The sequence below is a fragment of the Sceloporus occidentalis genome, unplaced genomic scaffold, assembly GCF_023333645.1.
Source record: "Sceloporus occidentalis isolate IW3139 unplaced genomic scaffold, rSceOcc1.0.p SCAF_1, whole genome shotgun sequence".
Taxonomy (NCBI): domain Eukaryota; kingdom Metazoa; phylum Chordata; class Lepidosauria; order Squamata; family Phrynosomatidae; genus Sceloporus; species Sceloporus occidentalis.
The window spans coordinates 67,171,842-67,191,585 of NW_028316981.1; the positions used below are offsets into that span (position 1 = coordinate 67,171,842).

A 19,744-nucleotide genomic window follows, 5' to 3' on the forward strand; every position below is an offset into this window, starting at 1 on the left:
CAGCCTGATAGTAATTTTATACAATATTTTAAACAAAGCTTGTGCACACTGAACAATCAGGAAGCAAAGATGTCACTATCTCAACCACTCATGAAAAAAAGTTTTGGTTATTGAAATATTTTTGATTTTAGAATTCCAGATAAGGAAGAGTCAAATTGTATAACAGTTCAGAAGGAAGTATTTTCAAAAAGTGCAGTCTGAGTAACATGAAACCGATTAGTTTTCCACCTTCTCCATGGTTGTTGTTATTGTTAACTGCCTTTGAGTCAACCTCAACTGATGGCGACCCTGTGAATGAGACAACTCCAAAAGCCCCTACTCTCAGCCTCTCTGCTCATTTCCTGCAGGGTCAGGCCTATAAGTCCATTCATCTGGCATGTAGCCTTCCTCTTTTTCTACTGCCTTCCACCTTTCCTAGCTTCATTGCCTTTTCCAATGATTCATGCATTCTCATGATGGAGCCAAAGTATGACAGCTTCAGTTTAGTCATCTTGTCTTCCTGGGAGATTCAGGCTTGATCTGTTCAAGGATCCATTTGCTTGTCTTTTTGATCATCCATGGCATCCTCAGCACTCTTCTCCAGCACCACATCTCAAATGAGTTGATTTTCTTTCTATCAGTTTTCTGCACTGTCCAGCTCTTAAAATGATTTATTTTATTTTATTTATTTATCTGTACATGGTGATGGGGAATATAATGGCTTGGACAATCCTAGCTTTAGGGTTCAGTCTTATTTCTTTGCACTTAAGGATCTTCTCCATTATGTACCTTTCAAGTGCTGTATGTTAAGTAGGACATTTTTTTTCTTCCAGGTACCACATACATGTGATTAAAAATTTCTGAAAAATTATAAAGATAAAGTTTCATCCAATTCAGCATTTTACAAGGTTCTGTTCTACCTAGTGTTCTGTTTTATTCTAAGTGCAAGTGTGTATGTCTTCAAGTCACCTGGTGGCTTATGTGAAACCCATGACTTTAATGGGGTTATCTTAGACAAGTGATACTCACAGATTATTTGCCATTGCCTACTTCTGTAATGCAGCCTACAGCACTTGGTATTCCTTGGCAGTCCCCTTCCAAGTACTAACCAGGCCTGGCTTTGCTAAGCTTCCAAGATTAGTGGATTTAGTGCCTTTGGGGTATTTAAGCATAAGTACCAATCTAATTAGTCTTACTTATTTTCATGCCCATTAGAAATAATGAGATACCCAGTGCATGATGAATAATGTTTTAATTTTGAAACAAGATTAAAAACCCATGGTTGATGTGCATTCATTCAAAACATAATGTTTAAACTATTCAAAATTGACTATCTAACCAGTAGGTGCAAATGTTGCAAAGTACCAGATCATTCAATAATTTAATACCAACAAAAATAAACCAAGCCACACATTTTCAGATCATGTGAGATCATAAATTCCAATAATGGTGACATTGAAAGCAAGCATCAGGAACAGATGCTTTCCACACACTACTGTTTTAAATGTTGCTGTTGTTTGATCCTCTTATTTCAAGGATGGGTAAAAGGGAAGCATTTGAGTGCACCTCAATGATCTCTAGGGTGTGTGGAGGGGATTTTCACCACTTTGGTGCACCCTCCAGCCCTCCAGGAGTCAAAACTATTTTTTGCAAAGTGTTTCAAAATAATGTTTTTGTCTGAAGTGCTCCAAAATGTCCATTGGGGCAGAGACTGTCTTTTCATCACATTTTGTGGGTCCTCTGGGTTAAAAAACAAAACACCCCCAAACAACTCAAAACATGGTTTAAAAAGGCACCCATGCTCCTTTGGAGTGCTTGGGGGCAAAACTTTTTTTTTTTTTTTTGGTAGAAGCATTTTGAGGCAAACAATTGCTTTATTTTACTTTAGGTTTATTGCAGGAGCAAGTGGAGCCTTCCAAAGTCTCCTAGCGCCTAATGAAGTCCCCAGTCTTCCACACCTGCCCATCCCTGCCTTATTTGATGGATAATCTATAGACTGACAAAATATGTAACAGATTATAGTGCAAATTAAGAAAATATCACAACATGAAAGCAACAGCATTTGAGTTCACCCAGTTTGTGGGAATGCTTTGCAGTATGTCCTGCACATGCTCAGTGGTATGTCTAACACCATATTAATATACTGGGAAGAATCACCAAGGAGAAACTGGGACATTAGCATGGACCTTAAGAGCCCATCAGATCACTGAAGTCGCAAAATGAGCAAAAGCAAAGCTACAAATGTGGAGGGCTGACTGTACTGCTGAGCCATGTATTTCCCATCCTATAAGTGTCCATTTGTATTTTGTGGCTTAAATGTGAAATTTTGTATTTGTCCCTACTGAATTTCACTCTGTTTGTTTCAGCCCATTTTTCTAGTTTACCAAGGTCCTTTTTAATTCTGTTCTTATCTGATAGCTAGCCCTCCCAGTTTTGTACCATCTACAAACTTGATATGAATTCTCTTTAGCCTATCATCTCTCTCTCTGGCTTTGTTTCACAAACGAAGATTCAGGAAGGACTCATCCCGCGCTTTGAACAAGCGCGTTGATGACTAAAAAGGCCAATCCAGGATAAACAGGTCCGGTTACAGAAAGCACAGCGCAAAGTCTCCTTGGGTGATGTTTCCGGGTTGTAGTTTTTTCTGCATTGTTGTTTCTCTTCGAGACTCGTTCGGCGTGAGCTTTCGAAAAAGGCTGCAGCATTGTGGATAGTGCTTCTCCATGCCTCCCGATGCGAGACCAGGGCGAACCACTGTTGGTGATCAATTTGGCCAAGCCTGAGATGTTGTTTCAGGGAGTCCTTGTATCTCTTCTTTGGGGCACCCCTCTTACGCTGACCCATGGCGAGTTCTCCATAGAATACTATTTTTGGGAGGCAATGGTCCTTCATCCTAGAGATGTGTCCTGTCCAGCGCAGCTGTGTCCTCAATAGCATGGCCTCAATGCTGGTGATCCCTGCTTGCTCAAGGTCAGCAACATTTGTCACATAGTCAGTCCAGTGTATATTTAGAATTGTGCGTAAACAGCACTGATGAAAGCGTTCAAGAAGTTGTAGGTGTTGGCGATAGGTGACCCATATTTCAGACCCATCGAGGAGAATAGATAGTACAATGGCTCTATACACACAGATTTTTGTGCTCCGCCTCAAGTGCTTGTTACTCCAGACTCTTTTGTGAAGTCTTCCGAATGCACTATATGCCTTTGCTAGTCTGTGATCGATCTATTTATCAATCTTGGCGTCTGAGGAGATGATGCTTCCCAGGTAGGTGAACTGCTGGATGAACTTAAGCACAGATTTGCCTACAGTGATGTGAGGATGGTAGTGTTCTTTCTGTGGTGCAGGCTGGTAGAGAACTTCCGTTTTCTTCAGGCTGACTTCCAGCCCAAAGAGCTCTGCAGCTGTAGCAAAACAAGATCTTAGGCGCTGCAAAGCTGCTTCTGTATGGGCAATGAGGGCAGCATCGTCAGCAAAAAGCAGCTCATGGACTAGATAGTTTAGAGTCTTAGTGCAGGCCCTCAGGTGGCTTAAGTTAAACAGGCTACCATCAGGACGGTAGCATATATAAATGCTGTCTTCTTCTTTGAGATCTGCCATAGCCCTTTGGAGTATCTTGCTGAAGAAGATTGTAAATAGAGTTGGAGCGAGAACACAACCTTGTTTCACACCAATAGTTATTAGAAAGGGCTCCGAGAGAGTATCGCCCTATCTGACTTGACCTTGCTGGCCTTCATGTAGCAGGATGATCATTTTGAGGAATTTTTTTTTTTGGGGGGGGGGGCATCCTAGTTGTTCCAGGATCTGCCACAGACCTTTTCTACTCACAGTGTTGAAGGCTTTGGTGAGGCCGACAAATGTTACATAGTGTCCTGGACTGCGGCCAGCACACACAGACACACACCGATAAGAATGGCTTAGCACAGCAAGTGGAAGCAGAACACAGACCTTGCAAGGAGTAAGCGTGAGAGCAGTCTGAAAAGCCAAGTCGAAGTCAGGATACCAGAAGTCAGAGCAGTCCGACAGCCAAGCCGAAGTCAGGATACCGGGAGTCAGAGTAGTCAAATCAGTCCAGGGTCAAAGCAGCCAGAAGATAACAAGGGTCCAGTCGGTTCCGAGGTCAAAGCAACAAGGAGTCAAGATACAAGGAGCCAGTGCCGGCACCAATCACACCAAAGGATCATGCAATAAACTCAGGTACTGAGTTGAAGCCTCTCTACAGCTTAAGTAAGGGAAACTCTCCCCCATGCCACCTGAGGCTGGTTTGCTAATTGCCTCTCTGCAATCCTCCTGGATCTGTGCCTGCAAGCACTCTCAGCCCTTCTCTGTTTGTAAGTAGGCACATCCAGGCAAGCTTCCTCCCCAGAGTCACCACTAGGCTGTTGCACCACAGGAGGCATCTCACTAGCACTAGGACCTGGTTGGGCTTCCTCCTCTGGGGCTGGGAGATCACAGCTGGGACGTGGCAAAGCAGGATTATCACCTGGTGTAGCCTCAATTAGCTCTTGCTCTGGAGGAGGCTCGTCCTCATCCTCCGAGAGCTGTTCTTGGCTGGCCATGACACATAGAGTCCTTTGTTCTGCTCTTTACATTTCTCTTGCAGTTGTCTAAGGGCAAATACCATGTCTGTAGTGCTCCTATTAGCTCTAAAGCCGCACTGGCTTTCAGGTAGAAGTTCTTCTGCAATAGCAGGAACTAATCTGTTCAGCAGTATCCTTGCAAGGATTTTTCTAGCAATGGAGAGCAGTGTTATACCTCGATAGTTTGAGTAATCTGATTTTGCTCCTTTTTTCTTGTACAGGGTGATGATGACTGCATCTCGGAGATCTGATGGCAGTTCGCCTTTTTCCCAGAAACTCACAAGGAGTTCGTGGAGTTTAGCATGGAATACATGATCTCCGTGTTTCCAAGCTTCAGGTGGAATTCCATCAATCCCGGCAGCCTTGCCATTTTTCATCTGCTGTATGGCCTTAACGGTTTCTTCCAAAGTGGGAGCTATGTCCAATTCCTTCTTCATCGGTTGTTGTGTCATATGTTGAATAGCTGAGTCTTGGACTACTCGGTTGGCACTAAAGAGGCTTTGGAAATGTTCAGCCCATCGGTTCAGAATGGAAGCTTTACCTCTGCTTAGTGTTTGATCATCTGTACTGTATAGGGAGCTTTGAATCTGATATGTAGGTCCAAACACTGCTTTAAGAGCTTCGTAAAATCCTCTGGAATCACCCAGATCTGCACAACCTTGTGTAATTGATCCACTACTTATTCTGACTGTCTCAGAGTTTTTGTTGGAGTTGACTACATGCAAGGTGAAAGGCTGCTTCTTTGACGTGGCAGGATGGCTGAGCGAGGTGTGCCTGGTGAGCAGCTCCTGGATCTCTTGGTTGTTTTCATCAAACCAGTCTTGGTTTTTCTTGAGGGAGAATCCTAAGGATTCTTCCACAGACTGCAGGATGCTGTTTTTGATATGTTGCCAAAGCACTGTAGGAGAAGAGTCTACAGGATGGTCTTCAAGTTTTGTTTGCAAATTTGCCTGGAAGTTGTCTCTCATGGTAGCTTGTTGATGATTGTTGACTTGGAGTCTCCTCTTTAAGATGCCACCCCTCTTAGGTTTAAACTTAAAATGAAGATTTAGTTTACATCTTATGAGGCAATGATCTGTTTGACATTCTGCACTGGGCATCACTCAGGTATGACGGAAATCGCAAATATTTCTCTGGTGCACTAGGATGTAGTCAATGAGGTGCCAGTGTTTGGATCGGGGATGCATCCAGGTTGTCTTCAAGCTATCTTTCTGCTGAAAGATAGTGTTTGTAATAGTCAGCTGCTGTTCTGCACAAAACTCTAGCATGAGGCGTTCATTATCATTACAGTTTCCAACACCATGCTTGCCTAAAACACCTTTCCAGGCTTTGAAGTTCTTTCCTACTCTGGCATTGAAGTCACCAAGGATAATGATTTTGTCTTCTGCAGGGACTTTTTGTATAAGGTGGCGTAGGTCTGAGTAGAATTTGTCTTTCTCCGCAGGGTCGGCTTGCATAGTTGGGGCATATATACTGAAGAGAACAACATGTGGGAGGTGTAAGGAGATAATGCGATCAGAGTGTCCTGTTGGCAAGGTTTCAAGTTTGGAGGCAATGGAGTTTTTGATCATAAAGCCTACACCTCAAAGATGTTTTTCAGTTTTGGGTTTGCCAGACCAGTAGAGTGTGTAGCCAGCACCGTGTTCTTTAAGGCTGCCTTCCTCGTGGAGACGAACTTTACTAAGAGCAGTGAAGTTGATGTTAAGTTGTGACAGTTCATGGGCTATTAGAGCAGAACGATGCTCAGGACGTCCACTATCTGCAGAATCTTGCATGGTTCTGATGTTCCAACATGCAAGCGTTAGTCTATTTGCACCTTTGGAGGCTGGTGTGTGCCTTTGTCTCCTTGTCTTTGTTTGCCCACATCAGAAGATGCTTGTTGGCCGCGGTTAGCCAACCAGATAGTTGGGCATGAGCTTTCTTTAGGCCACCTTTTCTAGGCCCCTCTCCATATGGAGCAAGCAGTGCTCTCCTTTAAAAAGGCTGCTTGGTCATTCAGGATGCTGCCAAACAAGACTGTCATCCCCGGGTCAGTTTCAAGCAACCAAAGTCCTGAACCGCCTGCATGCAGGGTTGGGTCTGCGGCTTCCAGTGCATCTTTACATCTGCCGTTTCGTCCCTTGCCTATCGCTACAGGGCTTTTTCGGAGATTGGATGTATCCTTCGAGCCTGTGCAATGGATTTTTCTGGTGAAGCGCAGCGTGCACAGAACTGGCCTCACCCTTTAAACCAGAGGTTCGTCTACTGAGGCCTTGACAAGCATGGACGGTGGCAGCGAGGTCCTCGGGTCGTAGGTTTGATTAGAGTTTCCTTCTCTGAGATGGTTGGCCTTACAGGGTTAGACAAGCACCATCTGCCCGGGTTTGGGATTAGAGTTTTCCTTCTCCTAGGATGGTTGCCATAAGGCTAGAGAGCCCATCCTGCCCTTTGATACTCTTGGTCAGACCCTTCGGTTGTGACCTGTCTGGCATGGGAGGCCCTGCCAGTGGCTATTATACCACCACCAGCATAGCTCACAACATCATTAGGGTACGCACGCCTCTCCCCCATGACAAAGGGGCGTCAATGGAGCCTATCATATAAGTCATTGATAAAAAGGTTAAAGTGTGATGGTCCCGCATTCAACTGTAACACCAATGACAATTACTATAAAAGGACCAACAAACTTAAGCAACAGCTGCTTTCAAAGGAGATATCCTCCTCGTTTCGTTGCTGACAATATCAAGACAGCAACCATCATTTTGAGAGAAACCCTTCCCCACAAAAGACATGAGTTAAGCAACAGCCAAAAATGTACTGGGGTAGATTTTCCCCCACCATTTCCTAATTACCATAAGGATGAGGAAATCCTATTAATTGTTAGCAAATTCTCTACATCTTGCTGGGGCTACCAGCAAACCTCTCATGGTATGTAGCTTTCTGCTTAGTTTGCAGAGATTTCTGGTAAAAGCTGTCCTTAAATCACCAGTCAACAAACTTGGACTCAACCTTGTGATTCCAAGTATTGCATTATATGTATGTACCTTAAGAAGATAATCACTTTTAGGACCATAACAACTGGCAGGACCTCCTACATTAATCAAAACATCACTTGCTGGTCCAGCAATCTTATTTGCATAACTGAATAGGTTGGACTTGGGCTGCTTGAAGACCTATGAGTGTTTGTTCCTCCCTTGCCTCAACACCTGCCTCAGGGAGGATGAAAGTAAGCCTGCCTTTTTCTTTTTTTTCTTTTTTCTTTTGGACTGGGATGCTGGGCAGAGCCAAGATGGCACCGGTGTGATAGGAGATGTTTTTAACGAGCTCCGGGGTATTTTTCTGTTCTGTTAGTTTATTTTGATTATTTTTGTTTTGAATGCTATTTTCCAGCACTATTGGTTGCTGTTGCTCTTCCAGTGTTTTGGTGAAATTCAACCAATAAGTAGTGCTTTTCCACAATGTATACAAGTGCTTGCTATCAAGAGCATGCATTTTGGTTCCTTCATCTGTATAAACATTTATTTTCCTCCTAACTTAGCAAAGAACGTAGGTCCTAATAGTATTTGAGATAGTTTATCTGAAACCCTGTCCTCTCTGGAGAGACAATATCCCTCTAGAAGGTTATTACTTTGTGGAGATTTTAACACTAGAATTGGAAATGACTCAAGGCAGGTGGAGAGTACTAATCACGGATTGACCTCTCATGCTGTACCTGTCCCTAGGGTTTCTCAAGATATAACCACCAATAAATCTGGCTTAAAGCTTATAGAAGTTCTTTCTTTGCATGGCTTGCAGTGTCTTAATGGAACCCATTATGATCTGACATTGGGCCCTTATACTTATGTCACCAACAGCGGAGCAAGTACAATAGACTATATAATAGCATCTGCAAACCTGGTACCTGATATTTGTAGATTTGAAGTTATTAATCATGCCGAAAGTGATCATTTCCCATTGTCATTGTTATTTAATTCTGGGTCATTTTGCCCCCCATGCATTCTCCAAAATTTAAATGGAATTCATATGGGAGAACAGAGAATATGGTGGTCAATTAACATGGGCACCTCAATTCATCAAATGCTGGAGAGTATTACTTTTAAGTCCTTACAATCAGCTATTTTAAACTCCAATTCAGATATTTTACACGTTTTCCAAACCATTATCCAAAAGCTTAGGCCTAAGTTGGTGAGTAACAAACAATTTAACCCCAACAAAGTAGTAACTAACAAATGGTTTGATTTGGAATGTCGAAGTGCTCGGAAAGCATTGATGGATTGCTCTCGACAGGGACTTAGAAATAATGATAATATCTCCCCTGACATCTTAGCTTCTATGCGGCCATCTTACAAGGCACTTTTAAAACAGAAAAAAGATATATATATATATGTATGTATGTATGTATATATATATATATATATATATATATATTAGAACACAATGGAAACAATTAGCACAAGCTGTTACAGAAAAGAATGAGGAACAATTTTGGGATATTACTGCCTCTGGCATGAACAGGATCAGACCAGTTATTGTTGGGCACATCACATTGCAACAATGGTATAGCCATTTTAGTAAACTTTATGGAGCTATAAATGCAGAGCATCACTCCTCTGTGGCATTAAAAACTACCTGTTTGCTTTACTGGCCCCCGGTTTCAGAGTCTGAGATAAAAAAGCTGATTGCAGCTCTTGCATTGAATAAAGCCCCAGGAGAAAATATGATGCCCCCAGAAATATATAAAAACTTCTCTGAATGGTGGGCTCCAATATTGGCTAAGGTGTTTACCCAAATCAATAATACAGGGATAACTCCAGTAGGTTGGAAACAGAGCATAGTTTTCCCCATATACAAGAAGGGAGATAAGCAAGATCCCAACAATTATCGGCCTATAAGCCTTCTGGATGTTGATTCCAAGCTATATTGCAAATACTTACTAAATAGATTGGAGGAATGGGAATCTAGTAATCAAATCATTCACCCTGAACAAGCCGGATTCAGGGAAGGCCAGAGTACTATTGACCATTGTCTGACTCTTTATTTTTTAGCGCAACAAGGAATCGAGGGTCCCACAAAACACCTATTTGTTGCTTTTTATTGATTTAGCATAACTGAATACAGATTTATAGGATGTGATCTTTAGTATGTGGGGAAAACAATTACAGACCTGTGTAAACACTTCAGGAATCACATGTCTGCAATCCTGACTAGGAAGCCTGAGCAACCAGTAACCAGACATTTTAACTTGGAGCAACACAGTCTTCCTGATTTATCTTTGTTTCCAACTGAGTTGCCATCTCTGTCAGATACTTTGAATATGAGGGAGAATTTGCCTAGGTTCACACACTTAAGACCTTCTCAGTCTAGAGGTTTATACATGACACCCATTTAAGAATATTGGCGATAGATATTGGCAATATTCTAAAATACCACCTTGGATGCAGCTTACTTTCATTTGCAGCAACTGAAGAAGTCCCAAGCTGAACTGTTTTGCTAATTTATTATGTTGTGTTTGTTAATCGCTTATATATATGCATGCCCATATGTGTGTGTAATACATATTTCAATCTCAAAATAAATGATGTGCTTTGAACTGCTCTTGGAATAGTTACTTTTCAGACTACAATTCCCCAAATTCCTAATCCAGTTTGGCCACCCCAAGCAGCTTGGCTCAAAGACTAAGATCATGCTAGGCAGCCATTAACAGGTATCTTCACTAATTCTCTTAACATTGTAAGTAGAAGTATGTGAGATTTCAGACTTAAAAGATTTCTCACAATAAACAATTTATTGCATTATAAAATATCATATTTTATCAGAGGAAGTCATTGTTATTGCATGGACTGATAGGGATTCATAACTGAAAGTTTAATTAAATATACGAGTAGCCTTTTTTGTGGGAAAAAGGGAAGCATTTTATGCAACAAATGTGTCATTCCAGGACACATACCTTATCTTCAATTCTCCCAATGCTTATATAAAGAGACAGTTACAATTATCCATCTTTTTAAAAAATCCTGTAATTTGTTGAGCGGAAGTAATCATTACAATATCAAAAGAAAGATCTTCTGATCTTTTCTTCCAGTGCAAACTGTATCAAGTTTCTCTTAATGGGTTATTAAAAGAAATACACCCCAACAGTAACTGCTCTTGAAAATCAAACTTGTACATATCTACTCAGAAGGAAGTACCACTGCATTCAGTAGGGTTTACTCTAAATTTAGGTGGGCTTCTACAGGATTTCAGCCTCAATAGCTAATACAGAGAACAATAGTTCTGTTGCCAAAGCAACACTTTGCCAGAGGTTCTTTTAGGAAGTTGTAATCCAATATAAGCTAAATATGCAGTTCATAGAGAATTCAATATAAGCTCTATGAGACTTTAAAAAAATCCAAACCTGTCTTCAGCATAATCTTACATGGATTACATAGTTCTTCATAGACTATTGTTAGTCATTTTACTTCAACATGAGACATATATTTTTACTCTCCCACAATATTATTTATTAATAAGTTTCTTTTTGAGCCCTTTTAAAGTGTAAAAATGATCACAAAGACCATAATGCATCTATTAGCAAAGCTGTGAACTAAGAACACTTTCTAAACTGATGTTCTTAGGTAAACTCATTAGCTGTTTTGGTTTTTCCTACCATCTGTACGCCAACGACACCCAGTTGTATCTTTCCGCCCCTGACCTTTCTCCAAGGCTTGAACAGCAAGTTTCGTCTTGTCTCACAGCTATCTTGCAGTGGATGTGCCATCGGTGTTTAAAGCTCAACATGTCCAAGATGGAGCTTCTTGTCTTTCCTCCTAAGCCCACCCTTCAACACTCCTTTTCTGTCTCTATGAACAACACTTCTATTCAACCAATCCAGCAAGCCCACAGTCTTGGTTTTATCTTTGACTCTTGTCTGTCGTGTATCCCTCAGATCCAGACCACAGCCAAGGCTTGTAGATTCCTTTTGTACAATATTGCCAAAATCTGACCATTTCTCTCCGACTCTACTGCCAAGATCCTGGTCCATGCCTTAGTGATCTCACGACTTGATTACTGTAACATCCTTCTGGCAGGGCTTCCTCTTTCTCACCTCCGTCCTTTAATTTCTGTCCAGCATTCAGCTGCACACATTATTATATCCGCCCACCGCTCTGACCATATCTCTCCTTTGCTGGCATCCCTTCACTGGCTCCCCTTCCCTTTCCGCATTCAGTATAAGCTCCTGCTGTCCACGTTTAAAGCCCTCCATGGGCTGGCCCCTCCTTACTTATCAGACCTTCTTTCTCCTCACCTTCCCACTCGGGCCCTCCGTTCTGGTAGTCAAGGTCTGCTGTCCCAGCCCAGGATTTCCTCTGCCCCATCTCGGATTCGCCCCTTTTCACTTGCTGCCCCTCACTCCTGGAACATTCTTCCCCTCCCCCCGAACAAGAGCCATCACTTCTTTAACCAGCTTCAAAACGGAGTTGAAGACCATCCTGTTGAGAGAAGCGTTCCCAGGCCTTGCATAATTGTCGCTTGCCTCCCTGGATGAAGATTAACCATCCATTATGAAGCCAAGCCCTCCCCCCAGTCCACCTGCCTTGGTCCAGGCCTTAGAGGTAGAGAGGAATGCTGGACCTCATCCCCTTCCCCATCACTACTCCCTTCTCCTTTTGTGTGGTGTCTTTTTAGATTGTAAGCCTGAGGGCAGGGAACCGTCTAATTAAAAAGACTGTATGTATAGCGCTGTGTAAATTTACAGCGCTTTATAAATAAAGGTTAATAATAATAATAATAATAATAATAATAATAATAATAATGTTGCCTCTGTTACAACATCCCTTTATCAGTCAGAAACTATTGTCATTATACCACAAAAAAGAATGCCAAAACATCCATCTATATATACATGTAATTAACCACAATGCCATCCTCCAGCATAGGTTCCAACTTCCCATTTGGGAAGGATTTCCCACTTCAAGTTCTACAAAGGTTAGTGATGAGTAATTGCAATCCTATGCCCAACAACAACAAAAGACAGAAAAACAAGCTAAAGCTTAGGTAGCAGATCCCAGAATAGCTGATTCATAGAAATCTACAAAATACTTGATATATTGCTTGCAGATTTCCTGGCATTCATAAATGACTGAGGTTACAGTCCTGTATGTATTGTAAGTGAAACTCACCCAAACTACTGAAGATGCCAGCCACAGATGCTGGCAAAACGTCAGAAAGAAACTCTGCTAGAACATGGCCACACAGCCCGAAAAAACCCACAAAAAACTATGGATGCAGGCCATGAAAGCCTTCGACTTTACATTCACCCAAACTACTGCTCAACAAGAGTGGTCGACCATGTGAAATAGATACGACATAACTATATTTCATGTAAACCCTGTGATTGGTTCACCTTAGGGTTGCCATGAGTTGGAAACCACTCAAAAACAGACAACAAACATAAAACTTTAATAAGCAGATAAACATTCCCAACCCTTGGTACCTGTCAGTTCATAAGAAATGGAACCATATGAAGATACTGCTCTCGGCCCAGTTATTGGTCCCAGCTAGAGTTAAAGGCATAGCAAAGTGTGGGATGGAGGCTGCCTGCAGACCCTCCCCAACCTCCAGACTGCCCTTCTGGCCAAAATATTGGGTGAATGGCCTCTCCTGGAAGCCTTCCACAGTGGCAATTCACTTTTTAAATATGTTTCATCAGTACCTGTTGGTCCAGACCAGAGGTGAACTTCTACAGGGTTTTTGAGGCTCTTTTTGGCAATCTGTGGGGCTCCAATGAGCCCCAGAACAGAAACTGGCCCTTGACCCTACCATAGTCCCCACCACCACCACCACATTAAATCAATAGAAGTTACTTAAGCATTGACCTACCAACACTGGGTCTCTTCTAGTTGAGACTAACAGTTGAATTTCAACCACTGCCATCTATGGGAAATTCACAACATTCAAAAATCCCAAATACATGGAAATAAACATGTATATGAAAGTTTAAACAAATATGCATAACAGGCAACCTTTGAACTCAACGCGAAAGCAAGAACATAAAACACACACAAGGAAGTTTGTTGAAATTCCAGCAACAGGGAAAGCAGCTCTTTGTAGATTAAATATTTTACCAGTGGATTTTTCATTAAGTCCAATTAATTAATTGAGGCAGGTTATTTAACAGAATCCCACCCTCTCTTAGCCTGGAAATGAGCTGCTCCATTCTACTGTGTGAGCATTGTTGAGAATAATGAAACAAATGGCATATAATGCAGTTTGGAATTAATGCTTAAGGTATCACTGGAGTCACCATACAGAGCAATTCTAAACATTGTTTAGCATTGTTTTGTGTGAGTGGCTCAAGATCTATCTGACGTGCTGTGAATGTCAGCATGAATCTGTACACAGTAGCCAAAGTTCTCTCTCCCTTCTGCTGAAGTAGATGCCCTCAGCATGCAAACACTTGTAATGAGTTTCACTGTAGGTACTTCCAGGAGCAGCTTTTCAATGGAAGGTTGCTCATTGTCAACGTATGAAAAATAACTGTAATTCACTCCAGCATCAATCAGCGTTGTAAAAATTACTCACAGATTTCCTTATACCCTATGAGAGTTTTACTTTTTGAGACTTTTTTTATAAAGTGTAATCATGAACAACAAATTATTTGGGGGCCAAAATTACATTTGGGGCACAAACCAATGCATTTGGGCTCCCAAAGAAGGCTTCCGTGCAATTTGTTTTTCATGAAGAAACAGGTGCAAAACCCAGACTCATTGAAAATGGCCAACATTTCTGTAAATGTGGGAAGTAGGAAGAAAACTTTCAGAATTACTTATTCTGGAGTGCAAGAACAAAATAAGTGAAGAGATACATCATCCTTATCAATGTACTGAAGTACAGAAAGCACAGTTTAAAATACCATGGACTTTGGTGATTGAAAAAACAACAACATTTCAGACCTTGCTTTTCCTAGTCTCCATTCCATGGCTTCACTTAGATACCAGTTAATAATATGGCTGTCTGTTAAAGCTTTTGGCAATAAATAATTTCCTTCAAAACACTTTACATCTAATTTTAAACTGTTTTATCTTTTAAACACGTTTTAATTTTTTTTAAAAAAAATTAATATGTTTTAAATCTATTTGGATTATTTTTATTGTAGTAATTTTTATCCTGTTTATATTGATTTAACATGTATACATTTCTCCCAAGATCTTATGAATATTGGATGGAACAGAAATGTGAAGTCGAAGGCTTTCATGGTCGGCATTCATAGTCTTTTTGGGGTGTGTTTTTTGGGCTATGTGGCCCAAAAAATAGTTTATTCCTGACATGTTGACAACTGTGGCTGGCATCTTCAGAGAAACTTCTCCAAAGATGCCAGCCCAGATGCTGGCAAAAAGTCAGGAATAAACTCATTCAGAACATGATAAATAAATAAATAAATCTGTAAATAAAAGATAACATGTACAGGAAAAAACAGGCGTCCTTTCTAAGAGTATACCATGGTTGAAAGAAAAGAACAAAAATGACAGTAAAATTCCTACTTATGAGGTACTTCAAGGTATTACTCTGACTAAACAATGACTTCTCACAGGCAAATGAGGCTTTCTTTTTAAAGTGCTTATAGCAGTTGCTTCTGCCAAACTGCTTCCACAAACAAACGAACAAACAAACCAGAAAATTCCTCCTAAGCAAGGCTCAGATAAGAATCCCCAAAATTTGTAAGTAACAGCTTTTAAAGGCACAGAATTCCTCTCTGTCTTTCATCAATTCCTGCCTCGTCCACCCATGAATCCTCATCTGCACATCATCTCTCAAACAACCAAATAACCCTTTGCTTTCCTTACAGTTTAACATCAAAAAACTCATATGTTCAGCTTGAGGTCACTTTGGAGGGTTTGTTTCATTTTTGGTAGACCAAGAGGCTCTCCTGGAGTGTCTTGAAGGCCAAAGGTGGCTCCTGGACCTGCTGCAGTTTCACACCCAATTTAGATCATTTTCAGGGTATACTTGAGGAGAAAATTCTCCATTTCCTTTTTTTAAATGGATGGCAATTCTTTTTGTGTGAATATGTGATGGGACTTGTGCACTCTTTCATCTTTCTTTTCTCATCTCTTTCCTTTGGAGGAAATATTGTCGGCTAATTATGAACTTGCAATACTCAGGAAGGGAATGCTTGCATTATCAGTAATAATCAGGCTATAATCTGAAACTCACTTACAAAGAGGTCTTATTGAAATTTATGCAGCACAGAAGTTCTAGAGCATATGAAGAAAGGCCAGAACTACTTTTGGAAAAAAGAGTAAGTGCAAAGGAGCCCTTAACTTGGAGGACTATATAAGAATAAAATAAACTGTAGGAAGTACAATTCTTTGGAAAGTAAAATAAAGAACACTTCAACATTTTGAACTAACCATTTGTTTGGAAATGATCATTATTGTTTGATGGAATGTACTGTACTTCAAAAATAAGCTTGCTTAGGATCAGGGTTTTAGTTTAGCGTACCTCCGGTCTTACAGGATCTTCTATGCCAACCACACAAAGGCATGTCAGGTCAGATAAGATGTCATTTTCATTATCCCAGTCTGGTTCAGGACTGCTAGGGAACTCTCGAAAGGCAACACAGATGGTTCTCAGTCCATCACAGGCCATGGGTTCAATCACTTTCTTTACCATCTCATCCCGATCGCGTGGTCTGAAGATGCGAGGATCACCAGCTGCATTAAGAATTTTAGAACACCTGGAAGTAAAAAAAGAGCAATATCAGTTGCATAAACTGCTGGAGAAAGAAAGCAAAGAATTAAGATTTCAGCATGTGGGATATATATCATATTTGATACTTTATTAATAATTATAGTTATGATTATCTAGCAAATTGTGTCTTCTTAAGTAAATTGATGAGGAACTTTTATTTCTGAAAAGAATAGTGATGAAGTGGATATAGGAGCTGGCTATTTTGGGTGAAGTCAGCTAGATAGCTGGTTGCCAGGCTGGATGAGATAGCTGGATGAGACAGGAGGAGTGAAACTCAAACAACTTGTGTTTGATGAGAGGCATGTTCTGGTGAAAAGAGTGATTTTAAAGAACAGAGTTAAGTTTTGACAGTTGGTCTCGAAGGAAGTAAAAGAGTTGGGATATCTGAGAAGTAGATGAAGAGAGTTGAGCAGCTAGAGCCTGCCAAGTGTTTGATTTTAATGTAACAATACTGAGCTTGAAGTTAACTTACATAAAAGACTTTATTTCTATACGTTTCTCAATAAAAGTTACTGTTTGTTTTATAGTGGTTCTGACTGAACTGATTGTTAGAAAATGAAAATAAGAGAGAACATGCTACCTAAAATAGTAAAACTAGTTTATGGAGACAGTTGGGACCCTAGTCCTTGTACATTTAAGGATAGTGTTAAAAGGGTGCAAGTAGGACAAAATGTAAGTGACTGGGTACCTTCTGTAGTTGGAAGGTGGAATCAACCAAAGTCTTATCACAATTGTTTTTGATCGAACAAGCATTATTGGGAAATTTGCCATCTTAAGCCTTGTGTGAACATAAAGGTAGCCTGATGTATGAAAGGTGCATCAAGTAACTGTAGTATTGACCTTAAACCTGGCAGAGTTGTTCCTGACAAAGTTCTGAGTTCCTGGTAAATTTTGCAATTTCAGCAAGCTTCTAATGGTAAACTAATCAGTAAATGTAGAAACAATTGCGGTACATATCACATGCATAGTTCATGGATTTCCCTAAATGTGTGGGAAGGTAAATGGATAGTGAGGATTGCCCCTGGGCATCCCTGCATATCCAGAAGAATCATAGACCATGGCTTGTAAAAGCAAATTATTTTCTGGTATATTCCACTGCTTATTTGCCTAAATGTGAATTCTTAAAAGCTGCACATGCACAGCCACACACCTATCCCATCTTTCTAGAGCAGAAGTAGGCAACTGTATTCCTCCAAGTGTTGACTTAAGAACTTGAAAACTGTACTGTTTTGGACAAGAGCTCTCAGAATCTCCAAGCCAGAATGGTTAGCAGCCCTTGGAGTGCCCTAGGTTCCCACCCCTGCTCTAACAAACAGCTAAATAGCTACATGAGGCTTTTAAAACCCATTTTAGAGTCGACAGCAGTACACCGTACCAAAGTAAAAATAAAAACAAAACGAGACACAGAAGGCACAAGTGCTACCTGCCAGGATGTAGTCTGCAGAAGAATCCCACTTAAATGTGTTTATTTCCAAGGGACTTGGAAGCTTATCACACAAGGCAATTACAGTGCAATCACATCTCCATAATTGCCTTTTCTGATTGGGGTGACCACATGACAGCATTGCTCTTCTGTTGCTGTCCCATGGGAGACAGTTTTAAAAGTGATTAAAAAAAAATAACAGAAGAAACCCAGTAAAGACCTCTTTCACTGCTTCTGTCCTGCTGTGATTTCCTGTGCAAAAGTGTAATTGCACTTTTATTCTTATTTTGGGTGGTCAGTGGATTGTCAGCAGGTGTGCTTGGAGTGGGGAAGCGTAGTTATCAGGGAGATCCAATCCCTTTCCAGAGTCTCTGTCATTACTATGCCACAATGGTATAGTATGCTACTGCCTCATTTTCTCTGTCTCCCTCACACACACACATACACATGCACACACTCCATGGAGCGCACGGAGCAACAAGCAGCTCCCCAAGGCAAGCCTCTCCAGCTAGGTTTTGCATCTACATAGCAGCTTATGATCATGTGGCAAAGAATGAGGAGGGGAGAGAGAAGGGTTGAAGAAGTTATCAGAGAGGATGAGGACCATGGATGGAGTTCCAGGCCAGAAAAACCAGAACAAGGTAAAGGAAACATTTAAAGGCTTGTCTCTCTCTCTCTCTCTCTCTCTCTCTCTCTCTCTCTCATATTTGTGTCCCCCTTGAAAATCCTTGTGACAGAGCCCTGGAGCCATCCACTGTCTGCAGAAACGTGTTCCCTTCATACCCAGGCACCCCATCCCTTTCCCACCTCAACACCACTTGGAACAAAGGGACAAGAAGGATGGGGAGGATGGGACTTTTTTCAAAAATTACACCTTCTAAGCATAATGTGGGTGCCAAACAATGAAAAAGGGCAAGGATGTTTTGGATGAGGTGGGGGGAAGTTGCTGTCCACAATAACATTTTAGTTCAGATTGATGCTTTTATCCTATAATGGTTCTGAAGGTACACAAGGTGAGGGCGCAATCACATTTTTACAGGCAACATGATTGTCACAGGATAGGATCCTTGTGTGATAAGGCCCTTACTTGCCATTTCCTTGCTATATATTTAAGGAGTCTCTTTGTGAGTTTATGTACCTGAATAGTAGGATGTGAACCAATGGATCAACAAGATTTGGAATCATACACATATAGAATTTAGAGACCATTTCTGAGTACATACTTCTTTAGGACAATTTCAGAAGCTCCTTTGCTGTACATTCGGAAGCTGTTGTCTGGCATTTTGATGACAGTACTCATTGATTTTCTTACAGAATTGAAAGTATACACTTTGTAAAGCTTCTCTTCAGGCATTTGATCCCGGACAGGCTGATAATCCTGCTTTAGGTCCAAGACAAACCCCAGTAATCCACATTCTGTCTTGTTGCCAACCTGACGAGGTAGACCACCTTCCTTCTCTGGTGGCTAAGGAAAAAGAAAGGATTGAATTTGAGATTATTACTTATTACAGAAACATACAGAACTTACCAAAGGCCACACTTCTTGAGTTTGGTTTGGTTCAGTTCTGCTTTTTAAAAAAGCCAACATGAGAGCAAGCATGGCATAGTGGTTTTCATGCAGGATATTGACTCTGGAGACCAGAGTCTGAATTGCCACTCAGCCATGGAAACCACTGCGTGGCCTTGGACAGGTCACATGCTCTCAGCCTGAGGGGAAAGCAATGGCAAATCTTCTCTGAACAAATCTTGCCAAGAAAACCCCATGATAGGGTTGTCTTAGGGTTGCCATAAGTCGGAAACGACTCGAAAGAACACGACAGACAGACTGACAGACAGACAGACTCCTTTTTAATATATTCCAATCATTTTAGAACTAGATAGTTTGAAACAGAAAAAAATAAAATACCAAAAAGCATCTTTATTTCCTTCAAGTTCACATACATAAATGTAGCTCTAATAAAGAAAACATGACAGTTTTAAAGAGGTCTAAAAGCCTGCTAAGCTGACTCTACCAGCTGCAGACCCCACAATCTCGGCATGGTGTTTATTAAACTTT

The 19,744-nt window shown here is 41.0% G+C and overlaps 1 protein-coding gene across 13 annotated transcripts in view; it reads right to left on the minus strand.

Annotated features, from left to right (window-relative positions):
- Positions 1-19,744, minus strand: part of ATP2B2 (ATPase plasma membrane Ca2+ transporting 2) — a 216,119-nt gene that overhangs the window by 49,257 nt on the left and 147,118 nt on the right. For all 13 annotated transcript variants that reach the window (XM_089523582.1, XM_089523559.1, XM_089523613.1 and 10 more), the window contains 2 exons: positions 18,912-19,153; positions 16,017-16,251 (listed from right to left, as the gene is read on the minus strand). In XM_089523582.1, the coding sequence (XP_089379708.1) occupies positions 16,017-16,251; positions 18,912-19,153 (477 nt within the window). The remainder of the gene's footprint in view (positions 1-16,016; positions 16,252-18,911; positions 19,154-19,744) is intronic.